Source organism: Leptonychotes weddellii, chromosome 15 (assembly GCF_054177405.1).
Source record: "Leptonychotes weddellii isolate Sample4059 chromosome 15, ASM5417740v2, whole genome shotgun sequence".
In the NCBI taxonomy this organism is placed as follows: Eukaryota; Metazoa; Chordata; class Mammalia; order Carnivora; family Phocidae; genus Leptonychotes; species Leptonychotes weddellii.
In genome coordinates this window covers 13171859-13186258 of record NC_138383.1, presented here as the reverse complement: position 1 = coordinate 13186258, position 14400 = coordinate 13171859, and the positions used below count along the sequence as shown (strand labels likewise).

The 14400-nt window shown below is 45.7% G+C and overlaps 2 protein-coding genes across 7 annotated transcripts in view; one reads left to right on the top strand and one right to left on the bottom strand.

The window, feature by feature from the left end:
* LOC102738999 (testis-expressed protein 2) overlaps positions 1-14400 on the top strand; it is a 254143-nt gene that overhangs the window by 50010 nt on the left and 189733 nt on the right. The window lies entirely within an intron of this gene.
* PECAM1 (platelet and endothelial cell adhesion molecule 1) overlaps positions 1642-14400 on the bottom strand; it is a 79015-nt gene continuing 66256 nt past the window's right edge. For all 6 annotated transcript variants that reach the window (XM_081804675.1, XM_081804677.1, XM_081804676.1 and 3 more), the window contains one exon: positions 1642-2211. In XM_081804675.1, coding sequence (XP_081660801.1) covers positions 1657-2211 — 555 coding nt within the window. In that variant the 3' untranslated portion in view covers positions 1642-1656. The remainder of the gene's footprint in view (positions 2212-14400) is intronic.

Genomic DNA, 14400 nt, shown 5'->3' with positions numbered 1-14400 from the left:
AACATAAACAAAAGTGGAAAGAATAGCATATTTGACACCTGTGTACCCATAATGGAGTTTTATCAGTGATCAAAACATGCTTAATTTTTTGTTTTTATTAATCCCCTACTCCTCCCTCAACCGGATTATTTTTTAGTAAATTCTAGATATTATTTCACTCGTAAATACTTCACTATGCTTCTCTAGCAAAGACTTTTTATTATTATTTTTTAAAGATTAATTTATTTAAGTAATCTCTACACCCAACCTGGGGCTGGAACTCATGACACAGAGATCAAGAGTCGCATGCTCCACTGACTGAGCCAGCCAGGTGCCCCTAGGAAAGGCTCTTTGAACCACAATACCATTAGCACGCCTAGAAAAATGAACAATAATTCTTTAATATCATAAAATATCCAGCCAGAGATGGTTTTCCTGAAAATTTTCTCATATTTCGTGCTGTATCTTTATCAAGAGCCTTACAAATGTTTAGATGTCAGAAGTTCACTTCCAGCAATATTTCCTGAATCCAGAAAAAGCTTTATGCATAAAGATGTTTTCTGAAGCTTTATCTAAAATAATGAAATTTGGCAATAAATGAAATGGACACACTAGGTGAATCATTAAGTAAAACCCAGTGAAATAGCACTATGATTAGAGAAAGGCAGCTAAGCATCTTTCTACTCGCAGATAAAATATGGGTAATAAGTGTCCACCTAAGTGGGTAGACACTACTGTGGAGAGGACTCTATAAAAATGCGCATAAAACATTCAGCTAATGTTTGCCTGGTTCCAAGTGAGCCCTTAATATATGGTCGCTGTATAATGTGCAGCAATAAATGTGTTTATGAAGAACTTGTAGTAACAGAAAAATATTACATCAAGTTTAAAAATGATTAAGCAATTACCTTATCATATAGCCACAACCATGTAAAAAAAAAAAGGTCCGAGTTAATATATTAAAATAACAATTTATCATTGAGTGGGGGTCCCCCTCACCAATTGGAAAGTGCAGAGTAGGGGGAAAAATGTAAGATTTAATCAGTCAAGAAGCTGAGCAATCTCGAGTGTTTCTTTTTAAAGACCTCAATGCCTAACCGCCCCCAACTATGGTCCGCCAAGCCCGTTAGCGCCACCTTGTGATCAAACTCAGCAACTACTTAGACAAAAATAGATGTGGAATCAAGCTGACAATGGTATATACAGCTCCATACGCAGCATAAATGTCACGCTGAATTTTCTGCCATGGGACTTCTTTTTTTTTTTAAAGATTATTTATTTATTTATTTGACAGAGAGAGTGAGTACAAGCAGTGGGAGCAGCAGAAGCAGAGGGAGAAGCAGGCTTCCCGCCAAGCAGGGAGCTCCATGTGGGGCTCAATCCCAGGACCCTGGGATCATGACCTGAGCTGAAGACAGATGCTTAACAACTGAGCCACCCAGGCGCCCCCTGCCATGGGACTTCTAATCCAAGGTCCATTTCAGTCTGTGGGCACAGGGGGAATCCTGGGGACCTCATGTAAATGTCCTCAGGTGAGAAACAAGGCTCATGTCATTCCATGTGACATCCTGCATAAATCTAATTCACCTGTCCCATGGCTATTCTGTGTTCGGTCGGAGCCTTTCTGGAAACTTGTGTTCACCGTGTGTGTCCAACTTACAGAGGAACCCAACTGTCCTAGGGTTTACCGCCAGTGCAGAGAAAACCCAGCTGACACCTACCCACCAGAAAATCACCTGAGAGAGGAACTTCCCAGGAGGAACTTGCACCTTGGTCACCATAGCTCTGCCCACACCAGATCCTTCCCCGGTCACCCCTGTTCTGTAAGGAGCTAAACCAGCTGCCAAGCCTCCTCTCCTGTGAAGTGGAGGGAGTAGACCTGAGGTTCCCGCCTGGATCAGCTGCATTCGAGTCGTTTGGGGAACTTTGACATAATGAGTTTTGTTGCTTTCGCCCAGAAATTCTGATGCAGGCAGTCTGCAGGGGCGGGGGGGCGGCTGGGAACCTCAGCAGGTTTGGGGATCTGGGAGTCTCCAGATGATGTCCCTTCTGGAATTGCCAGTCTCTCTCTTCTTCCTGCAGAGTCTGGAAAACTTCCTCCAGGGTACGGTGTTGTTTCAAATACATCCAAAAGTAACACAGATGTCCTCGCGGTTCAAAACAGGGCTCTGGAGGCGGATAGAAGACTTCCTCCTGGATCTGTCCCTTAACCTTGCTAACCCTAAGTTTCATCTGTGAAATGAAGATAATAATGTTATACCTACCTCACAGGGCCATCATGCAGTGAAGATTAAATTATTTATTATAATCATTTCATTATACTTATATTTAAATTTAATTATAATTCTTTTATGTTTGCAAAGCCCAGAGCCCTTAAAACAGTGTCTAATACATAAGAGCTATTATTAGCAGCGATTATTTTAACTGTTATCACCATTACTATTATATACAGATGGGTATCTTGAGATAATAATGCTTTTAAAAAGATATAACCCTGAAATCTTGAAAAAGAACCTAGGAGTTGTAGTTAAAATACAGGGTTCAAACCACCCCCCAGAGTGAATCCAGGTGGAATAACCAGGACAAGGAGAAGCTTCACCATCTACAGAGGTGATGCTCTCTGGGGAAGGATGAGTAGTGGGGGCCTGAGGCATTTGGGGACCAGGCAAGGCCAGTTGTGGAGACAGGGGCTGTGTCTCTAGGCCCTAAGGCTAGTACATGATGATATGGATCAGGGTTTCCTGAAGTGGGCATTCCTGCAGGCACCCGAGATGTTTCTGGTGGTCCAATGACCAGTTGGTCATTAGGATCACAGACCACACCACTGTTCTGACCCTGTCCACCAGCAGACACCAGTGCTCAGTGCTCCGGCTGTTCCATGTCTTGGTTGAAATCAATTAACTGCAAATGAATGCACTGGACTATATGTCATCCTGCAAGGGTGGGAACTTTTTGTCTCTCATCCCCACGTGCCTGGTCCCGAGAACAGTGCCTGGCAAACAAAATGTGCTAATAAATAATATGTTGAATGAATGCGTGGAGAAGTGGCTTCCTGGATTACTTATCCAGCTCTCGAGGGCTTGATGAGTGAGCCTGATGAGATAAGCTGATAGAGAAGTTTTGGCGAAGGGAAGGCCTGAGCTGGAGCACTGCCTGGAAAGACGCTCTACTGATGAGTAAGGAGGACCCCTCCCCGTCCTGCACCTGACACCTGGGCTTCACAGCGCTGTGCTGGGGGCAGTCAGAGCTAGTCTGTGGGGCCCTCCAGCCCTGCTGGCTGAGTTTAAGTGCCCCTCTGGCGCATGCAGGAGGGCTCACATCCAGGGCTGTCAGTGGACTCAAGGCCAGCAAGGGGAAGTCTGAATGAGGTTCCATCACAGAAAGAAGCGACATCTCCGAAGACATGGGTGAGTGGTTGCTGGGAAGTGGGATCTGATGCTCTCAAAAGGCGGCCCCCAGCCCACATCAGGAGCACATAGCTGTTCTCAAAGGGCAGGGCTCAGAACAGAGACTGCCACTATTTCCCTTCTTCTCGTGTGACGACCAACACAACAATCTGAAGAGTCACCCAGGGGTGCCACAGCAGCCCATTGGAGATCTGGGGAAGCGAGAGCGCCATCCTGGGCCATTATACAGTCAGGATCTGCCACTGTCCTCGCGTCCCAGCATGTCTAAGGAAGGAAGGTCTCCTGTCTTGGAGGAAGAAGCATGAGGCAGTAGAAAGAGCACTGTCCTGAGAGTCCAGGCAGGGCCCATCCCCATCGAGAGCACAAGGTGAGCCATGATGGAGCAGCTGATCAATAGATGGACCTCTCCCCTGGCTGAAGGAAGGTTTCAAGTTCTTCCCACCCTGAGGGGACATCATGAAGTCTGGGGGCCACTGCGAGAACTAGCAGGACCCTTCTTCACAGCCCCCCAGGCTCTGGGCACATCAGACTCCTCCTGCAAATTTTCTGGGGACCTGCCTCTGTGCACAGAGCCCCCTCAGCCTCCCTTCATGTTGGAGGTTCTTTAACCCCCACCTGAATTGGATCCTCTTTCAAACAAAGCAACCATAAATAATCTTTTTTAAATAATTGGAGAAATTTGAATATGAACTGGATATTAAAGGAATATTATGACTTATGCTCGGTGGTGATAAGAGTATTGTATACAGGAAAGTATCCTCATTAAAAAAATTGTACTGAGATATGTAGGGGTGAGCTGCCACAGGGTCTGAAATTTACCTAAAAAATTGTCCAGAAAAAAATCTGGCAAGATGTTAACAGTCCTTAAACCCAGGTAATGAGCATGTAAGGCTTTCTGTAAGTTTAGAAATTTGTAGAGTATAATATGGGAAGAACAGAAGTCACCCCCTCTGAGAAGTCTTCCCTGATTTCCCAGAACTGGATTGAGCACCCCTCTCATGGGTTACTATTGTTTCAGGACAGGAGCTATCCTGAAGTCAAGCACCTGCTTCTCCCTCTAGGTGAAGACCCTTGGGCATCCTGGAGTCCGGCAGAGAGCAGAAGCTAATAAGGGGAAGAGAGGGGAGGCAGGAGGCTACAGCCCCAGCACCCAGCTCAGTGCCTGGCAAAAAGCAAAGTCTTCAATTCTTGTTTACTAGGCTGAATTTGCTAAGAAGCAGCCTGTCCTCCTGTCTTCTTTCTCCTTGAAGTCTCCTTCGGTGCAGCAGTCAGAACACAGGCTGGCTTTTGTGGCCACCTTCACGGACTTTGTCTCAAGCACATCCTCAACCAAAGTGCTGATGGAAACTGACATTAAGTATTTATGCCAGCACCCCAAAACTCGTGCATGGATGTGCCCGATGGCATTATTCATAAGAGCCCCCAAATGTCCATCAGCTGATGAATGGACAAACAAAATATGCTACATCAATACAATGATGTCTTATTTGGTAATAAAAAGGAATGAAGTACTGACTTGCTGATCCTTAAAAACACGACACTAAGTGAAAGAAGCCAGTCACAAAGGACCACATACTGTCTGATACCATTTATATGAAATATACAGAAAAGGCAAATCCACAGAGATAGTAAATAGACTGGTAGTTTCCTAGGGCCAGGGGAGTTAAGGGAAATAGGAGTGACTATCAGGGGGGATGGGGTTTCTTTTGGGGGTGACAAAAATGTCCTAAGATTGATGGTGACGATGGTGGCACAACTCTGTGAATGTACTAAAAGTCACCGAATTGTACACTTTAAAGGGATGAGTTTTATGGCATGTGAATTATCTCTCAATCAAGCTGTTATTAAATATATATGCATAAATATTTATGGCCATTACCCAGTCTGTACCCCCTGGGCGGTATGGCAAAAGAAGATGGATGTGGTATAAAATATATAAAAAATAAAATTTATTTATTTATTTATTTATTTGAGAGAGAGAGCACATGAGAGGGGGGAGGGTCAGAGGGAGAAGCAGACCCCCCGCCGAGCAAGGAGCCCGATATGGGACTCGATCCCGGGACTCCAGGATCATGACCTGAGCCGAAGGCAGTCGCCCAACCGACTGAGCCACCCAGGCGCCCAATTGCCCCAGTTTAAAACAGAATAATAAAAGATGAACTTGGCAGGGAAGGGGAGTGGTTTAGTATGTAACAGGGCCCATAAATAAGGGCTTTTAGCTGTCAGATGTAAGGTGATGATTAGGCCTGTTATCTGTGACCCCACAAGGGGCAAGGTTTGATCTCAATCTATTTGCTAAAGAGCAAGTGTGATGTTGCGGAGATAGGAAGGAAGAAAACTCCTTCCATGATGCTAGAAAGATCTAATTAAGAACATAAATTATACTTTCTAGGCTTTGGAGGCATTCATCATGCTGCTTTCCACAGGCATGCACAGATAAGGCGGTTTGAAGAATTCTATTAATTATCTTGGGAAAGAAAAGGAGGGGCCATCTCTGGAGCTGTGGGCACTGTGACTGAATGGAGGAGGGAAGGAAAGAGGACAGAGCTGCAGTTGAGTACAGCTCAGGGACCAGGAGATCAGGAGGGGGCCTCACAGACTGGTGGTCCACACCAGAACATGTTTTGTGGGCTCACACAGCGTTAGAGATTTTCTTAATCAGTTGCTGTGAGAATGTAAGCTCTGGGAGGGCAGAGATTTTTGTGTGTTTTGTTCATTGATGCGTCCAGATGGCTGGTGCTCCGTAATTTTCTGTGCATGCAATGAATAAATGAATATTTTAAAATTAGGAGATTTGGCTTCCGTGTCTGACCAAGACGGAGTACCAGGGACCAGTCTGAAACAACTTAAAAATTGGACAAAATATATGTGACAATGGTTGTCAAAACATTGGGCATTGGGCAGCAGAAGACAGTGACCCTTGAGAGATGGGACACAGATGAAGTGAGCTCTGCAATTGCCCCAACTAACTGCCTGGAGGGTTTGCAGGCCATGGTGTGGGCAGTGGGAAACGGATGAAATTTGGCAGGCTCACTGAATTGAGGAGGGGGAGCTGGGTGGCCAGGGCAGCTATTGTACAAGGTAGAGACCTGGAGAAGAAAGCTTCACAAAGAGAAAGTTCCAGAAATCTGCACAGGGTCCTGCTCAAACCATCAGCTAAGTGCTGATCAGCACAAACATGTGAAGAAACTACTAGAAGCCAGAGAAAGGACCACCTGAATGGAACAGAGAGAACAAACTTTGGAGCTCATACGGGACCAGGAATAGTCCATGCTGCTACCAGCCATTGTAGAAAACCTTGTAATTCCTGAGGCTGCTAAAATTTGGTGGGGGTGGTCTCTCTGGATGTCCCCCATACTCTACTGGCAGCCATATGCAATAGGAACAAGAAGCCAACAGAAGTACCTTAGAGTAAGGAAGAGAAACCCCTTTGCCTACAGTGTCCCTCTAGCGCCCCCTACTGACAAAGCTTAATATGGTGCTCGCTGTAAAGAAGAAATGCTTAGAGTCCAGGTTGGATGATGAAGAACACATTCGTAGCTGCGAGGGAATAAACTGGTAACTGGTACAGCCACAGTCTGATATCCATTGAAAAATTATCAGGTATTCAAAAAAGAAGAAAAATATTGACCCACAATGAGAAAAAAAGGCAATCAGTAGAAATAGATGTAAAAATTGCAGATAGTACAATGGGTAGACAGGACACAAAAACAGCCAAAATACACCCTATGTTCAAGAAGGTAGAAGTAAATGAGCATGTTTAGTAAAGATATAGAAAATAGGAAAAAAGATCCAGACTAAACTCCTAGAGATAAACAATACAATGTCTGAGGGGAAAAAAAATACACTGGATGGTATTAATTTCAGATTAGACACTGCAGGAGAAAAGATGAGTAAACTGGAAGACATAGCATTGGCAACTACCCAAAATGAAACACAGAGTGAAAAGAGACAGGGGGAAAAAAGGAACAGAGAGTCATTTCCCTGCTTCTCTCACCTCCCTGGGCAGGGATTGGGATCGTTTTTCTTAAAGAGCAGATAATGTTAGGCTTGTGGGCCATATGGTTTCTATTGCAACCGCTCAACTCTGCCTATTCAACTGTGCTCGAAAGCAACAGCAGACAATATGGAACAAATGGGCATGTCTGTAGTCCAATAAAACTTTTTAAAAACAGGCAGCCAGCAGTGGCCTATAGTTTGCTGACCCTGTCCAGAGAGCATCCGGTCCGCACCCGGACTGCTCATTCAGCACCCCTAAAACTCAGAGGGACTGTCTGGCCCACTAGATATGAGCCCAGCCCAGGCTTCTGCCCTGTCTCTTTCTCTTCCTTTCTCTCCCTGTCTGACCTTCTCCTTCCAGCTCCCATTCCCCAGGGCCTTCAAGGCTAGCTAGAGGATAAGGTGAATTTATCTAGCTATTCTGGTTTGTTGAAAAATGGCCCTCCAAAAGATAGCTACATTCTAATCCCTGGAACCTGTGGATGTTACCTTATATGGGAAAAGGATCTTTGCAGATGTGATTATCTTAAGAACCTTGAGGTGGGAAAGTTCTCCTGCTTGATCCCGGGGGGCCCTCTATACCATCAAGGCATCCTTATGGGATAGAAGCGGAGGGAGATTTGACACGCAGTGGGGAAGGCAATGTGAAGACAGAACAGAGGGAGACGTGAACGTGAAGATGCTGGTCCTGGAGTGACACGGCCACAGTGAAGGAACCAGCAGCCCCTGGAAGCTTCGAGAGGCAAGGAACAGATTCTTCTCTAGAGTCTCCAGAGGGACTGCAGCCCTGATCATGCCTTGACTTCTGCTTAGTGATACTGATTTTGGGCTTCTGGGCTCCAGAACTGTGAGAGAGAAAAAAAAAACAAAAACAAAAAAACGAGTGTTGCTTTAAGCCACAGTTTGTGCCCATTTGTTACAGTAGCTAGGTAACAGATACAGCCATCTCTAATTATCTGCAATAATTATCTGTGATCGGGGGCGCCTGGGTGGCTCAGTCTGTTGAGAATCTGACTCTTGATTGAGGCTCAGGTCATGATCTCAGGGTCATGAGATCGAGGCCTGAGTTGGGCTCTGTGCTCAACGTGGAATCTGCTTGAGATTTTCTCTCTCCTTCTCCCTCCCTTTCTGCCCCTCCCCCTCTAAATAATAATAATAATAATAATCTGTGATCATCAATACAATTAAATAGCCTCCCCACCTCCTGGTTAGTAGGTTTACAGCCAAGTTAAAGGAGGCTTTCTGGAGCCTTTGCCTTAGTCCACAGCAGGCCTCCTGGGAACAGGGAAGCTGCCCAGTCAGGGAAGTGGATGGCGTCCCAGCCAGGGAGTCAAGAGATCTGAGCTCAGGTCCCCCTCTGCCCTCCTCCCTGGCAAGTCCCAACTTTTGGTTTCCTTGCCTGTAAAACTCCCACACTGGGTAGAGGAAGAGGTTTTCCTCCGGCTCCAAGTGCCATTAAGCTTAAAGGAAACACTGATGAGAACAATCAACACAAACATGGGGCTAGGGGGTGGGGGGACGCAGTAGTTCTCAGATTCTACACCTGGCAGCCACCCTGCTCCGAGTTTTAGGAATAACAACATTGATAATAGGATTAGCTCACCTTAACCGTGTGTCTACTACGTGCTGGGCGCTGTGCCAAGCATTTTATTTGTACCCTTCTCCAAAGACACGAGGACACGGGACAGCAGAGTTTGCACTTTGGAACCAGAAAGACCTGAGCTGGAATCTCAGATCTGCCACAATTAGCTGTATGACCTCGAGCAAGTGGCTTAGCCTTGGGAAGCATCAGTATCCTCACCTGCAAAATGGGGCTGCCTTGAGCTAGCTTCCTGGGAGGTCTCGAGGATCAGATTTGCCTTCTGCAACACATCTGGCAGAGTCCTCTTATTACCATTTGTCTTTTATAACGAGCAGTGGATTCCTGGTGAACACACAGGTTCATCAGGAGGTTGCTGATGTCTCTCGGGGTGGGAACATCTAAGTGCCACTGGCATCCATTCAAAGGGCAGCGCTTCCCCTCCCCCCCGCCCCCCACGGCTGCAGTACTACAGACCCCTTCTTCAGTGACAGCCCCCGGACACCCACATTTGTGGCAATCTCCAGGCAAGAGCTGAGCAACTCCTTTCCCCACCTGAAATTTTTTTCTCCCTTCTTTTGTTATTATAGGCTGGGGAAAAGACATGATAAAAACCTTCTAAGTCTGGCAAAGAGAAACAACACGAAATGCAATTTGAAACCGGGAGTAATCATTGTGTCTACAATTCTAAAAAATTAATAAATCAAAGAGAAGCTTTTAGCACCAGGCTTAAGTCATACAGAAGCGCCTGAGTGCAACAGAGGGGTCTTCACACACCCAACAATTCGGTTTTTTTTTTCCCCCTGAAGTGCTGCTCTCCTGGTTACAGTTCCCACCAACCCCCAGACCCACTGGAACTAGACTCAGCGGTGCCCTCCATAGTCCCTTCTGGCTCCATCAGGCCACCCAGTCCTGCGATTTCCTGCCTCCCACAGCTGCGGGATATTCCCCCTGGCCTCACTGCCCGGCCCCCTGGCCTGCCCCACCCCGGCAGCAACAAGGCCAGTTCCCTTGCTGCAGGCCTAAACTTGGCGGAGCACCTGAAGGATCTTTCTGAAACACAGATGGAAAGATCCTAATGGTGATCATCAACTACTTAGACCCTATCGAGTGTCTGCCATCTTGCTTGTACTTTCCTCTCCAAAAGCCCACCAGGTAGTTTTTATTGGTCCTACTTTACTGATGAGGCACCTTCTTTGATGACTTGGCAAGGTTGCTGAGCTGGTAAACGGGGGAGCAGGGATTTGAACCCGGGTCTGTGGGACTCCTAAGTTTGTGCTGCTCTCATTTCACTGATTTTCTTCATGGGCATCCTCTGATCACAGCTGAATTTCCCAAACTCTGCCCTTGGGGACACCACTGTGTAAGATGTTAATAATGAGTTTTCTTTAAAAAACAGTATCACCAGCAACGAAGTATGTGTATGTGGGGTGGTGGTGGTGGTGGGTCTATAGTTAAGTAAATCAGAGGCATATTCCCTATGCTGCCTTGTCTTGGAGAATCCCTGACATATCAGTCTATTAAAGGCTTTGATGCATCCTGCAATTGAAAAAAGTCAAAGAACACATTAACCTAGAGTTTTCCAAAGGCATTTTGCCATGGGACTCCTTCACACTGAGCATCTATCCATCAATCTGAAGGAGGACTGGTGTTCCTTGGCACACAGTCTGGGAACCACTGGCCCTCCAGCTCAAATTGCAGGTCCTTAACCTAGTGCACAAGCCCCAGAGCTGGCCCTACTTGCCTCTCCCAAGTTCACCTCTTCCTGTGCCTTGTGCAGATTTCTGCTCCAGCCACACCTCACTGCTCATATTTTCTCACATATGTGAGGGTGTTCATGCCTCTGTGTCTTTGTATGGGCTGTTTCCTCAATCCGGAATGCTGTTCCCCTTCCTTCCCCCCTCTATGCACCTCAAGGACTGGCTGAAATGTCTACTGCTCCGGAAGTGGTTTTCCAGGACTTGTAACCAGATCTAATTACTGCCTTGATTGCAGTGTACCTCACACTTACCTAGTACATCACGTTTCTCCATGTATATTGAAGAATATTTGTTTTCCCATGGCTATCTCCCATGGAAGGCTGAGAACTTCATGAAGGGCCAGGCTGTGCTTTCTTTATTTCCAAACCAATGCCTGGATGGGGTCTAGTACACAGGTGTTGGCCAGGTGGCCTTCCTATTGTCTTCTGGTCTATTTTCATAATATATTTTTCTCATTATAAAAGTAATTCAAGGGCGCCTGGGTGGCTCAGTCGGTTAAGCGACTGCCTTCGGCTCAGGGCATGATCCTGGAGTCCCGGGATCGAGTCCCATGTCAGGCTCCCCGCTCGGCGGGGAGTCTGCTTCTCCCTCTGACCCTCTCCCCTCTCATGCTCTCACTCTCTCTCTCCAATAAATAAATAAAATCTTTAAAAAAAAAAAAAGTAATTCAAGCCCACTGTGAGATTAATAATAATAATAAAAAACAAATTTAAAGAAAAACCTGCAAGAGGGACCAGGTGACCGATTCTCAAACTGGTGTTAGCATAAGAATGAGCTGCTTGAGCTTGTTAAAAATAGAGATGCCCCACCTGGAGCTAGGCCACCTGGCTTCTGCCCCAGTGTGCGTGTTCGCGCGCACGTATTCATGTGCACGCACGTGTGTGTACATGGGTTTAGTAAACTTCCAGTTGATTCTAAAATGCAGCCCTCCTTAAAGGTCACTGCTTAGGTGATTTCCAATATTTTTGTGCTATAAACAAAGCTATGATGAGCATCTTCATAGATAAATATTGTCTGTGGGTCTATTTATTGCCTCAGGATAGATGCCCAGAAATGGACTCACTGAGCCAAAGGGTGGGAAGGTTTTTAAAGCTCTTGGAAGGAGTTACTCTTCAGAAAGACCGTGCTACTCCCCCTCCCACCAACAGATAATGAGGGTGGCTGTCTTTATCATGACCCGTGATTATGGCCACTTTGGATGAGAATGAATACAAGAAGAGTTGCTATTAAATGTGAAAGAAAAATTGCCTTGCTGGGTTGGTTCCTTAAGAGACATTTAGCAAGCTTTTGAGGTGTAATTACTGTTTACTCAGGCCTAGGAACACACGGACTCATTTTCTTCTTGCGCATGGTTGGTGATTTTGCCCACGTTGTGAGCGCCCGTCACTTCATCCATTCTCCCAGGGCTCACACTGCTGGTGTGTTTTCCTAGAAGAGCTTCTCTCTGTGTGTGAGGGATGAGTTTCCTCCTCCCCAGAGACTCAGCCAAGGGGCAGGTGCCCCACCTGAGATGCTCATACCCACCGTACAGACAAGAAAGGGGCTGCCCACCACCTAAGCTCAAAGCTCAGTGTACTTGGTTGTCCTATTTCACGCTTCTCCCCTTTCTGCCTCCAGAAACTCTGGCGGAGCTTATCAAAGTCTGGGCCCACCTGCACCAGAAGCCTCTCTGGGCCAGCTCATTCCTGCCTAAGGATGGAACCTGCCTCAGGATGGAATCTGCCTCCTTGTGCCCAAGGAGCCGAGGGTCTCCGTGGGCTCCAGTGTGGTAGGGAAGAGATGTTTGCAGAAGGGAACCACCTGTGACTGAGTCCAAAGGAGGACTAGAGCCATCTGAATGCTAAATGTGCTCATCCTCTGACCCGCAGTTCCAGTCTAGAAATTTTATCCCAGAGAATGCTCAAGTACGTGCATAATGATATTTGCAAGAACTTTCCCTGCTGTTTGCAATGGGGGACAGTGCCCTTTAATGAGCAAACCGGTTAAACAGTGAAGGTCCTTCCTTATTATGGGATACCAGGCGGTTGCACCAGGCAGTTAAAAATAATGAGGCAAAAAAGACAATGAGGCAGAGCCGTGCAGGCACACGGAGACTATCTACTTTAAATGCAAACAGCAGGCAGAGGAAAAACATTCAAAATGATCCCATTTATGTAAAAGAAAATACTTATTTTAGTCAACCAACATTTAATGAGATCCTATTCCAGGCCGGGCACCATGGATAAAAAGGCAAGCGACACAAAACCCCTGTCCTCATGACATGTGCATAGCCAGGGTTTATAAATGAACACAAGACGGGAAGGAGCTGTTCACATTGGTTATTTCTAGGCGGGGAAATGGTTTTAATGGGGGTTTTTCTATTTTACTCCCCGTGCTTCTATATTATTTGAGGTTTTCCACAATAAATGCACATCATATTTGTAAGTTACGATAACAAACTATAGAAATGATCCCTGAAGGAAATGAAATGAATGAGAGATGCAGAAATGGAGATGCAGGGCTGGAAACACAAGCCTGAGCCCGGTGTCTCGCTTCTACTCTTTCCGTGGCCCAGAGAGGTGGGATCCTGATCGCTTCAGCCTTCCGTGGGCTCATGGGCTTAACCTTTAAGTTGACCCCAGCTCATACTACCTGATTCACAGGTCCCTGGTATCCTTAAGTAGTTTCTTTTTGTTTGTTTGGGGTTTTTTGTGTTTTTTTTTTTTTTAATTTATTTATTTATTTGAGCAGGGAGAGGCAGAGGGAGAGAGAATCTTAAGCAAATTCCATGCTGAGTGCAGAGCCTGACGCAGGGCACGATCCCAGGACCCTGAGATCATGACCTGAACCAAAATCAAGAGTCCGATGCTTGGGCACCTGGGTGGCTCAGTTGGTTAAGCGACTGCCTTCGGCTCAGGTCATGATCCTGGAGTCCCTGGATTGAGTCCCGCATCGGGCTCCCTGCTTGGCAGGGAGTCTGCTTCTCCCTCTGACCCTCCCGACCCTCCCCCCTCTCGTGCTCTCTCTCTCTCAGTCTCTCTCTCAAATAAATAAATAAAATCTTTAAAAAAAAAAAAGGAGTCCGATGCTTAACCCACTGAGCCACCTAGGTGCCCAAGTAGTTTCTTGCAACTTAAAGTGGGTCTAAAGATACTAGTTTCTCTTTCTTATTCTGAAAGATTTCCAGCCTTCAGAAAAGTGACAAGAAATAATACAATGAACATGTGTATGTCCTTCACCTAGATTCATACTAGTTGTTAACATTTTGCCCATTTGCTCCCTCTGTGTGTGTGTATATATATACATACAAAAATTGGAATTTATATACGTATAATTTCCATTTTTGCTAAATCATTTGAAACTTAAGTACAGATATCATGATGTTTTATTCCTAATATTTCAGTATGTATCCCCTAAGAACAGAGATATCCTTCATAACCACAGTATATTATCAAGCTTGGGAAACCTAACATTTAATACTACCCTAGTACTAATACACATTCCAAATTTATATTTTCCAAATTGGCCCACTAATACCCCTTAATAGCTTTTTTCTTTTCTTTCTTTCTCTCTCTTTCTCTCTTTCTTCCTCTCTCCCTCTTTCTCTTTCTTTCTTTCTTTCTTTCTTTCTTTCTTTCTTTCTTTCTTTCTTTCTTTCTTTCTTTCTTTCTTTCTTTCTTTCTTTCTTTCTTTCTTT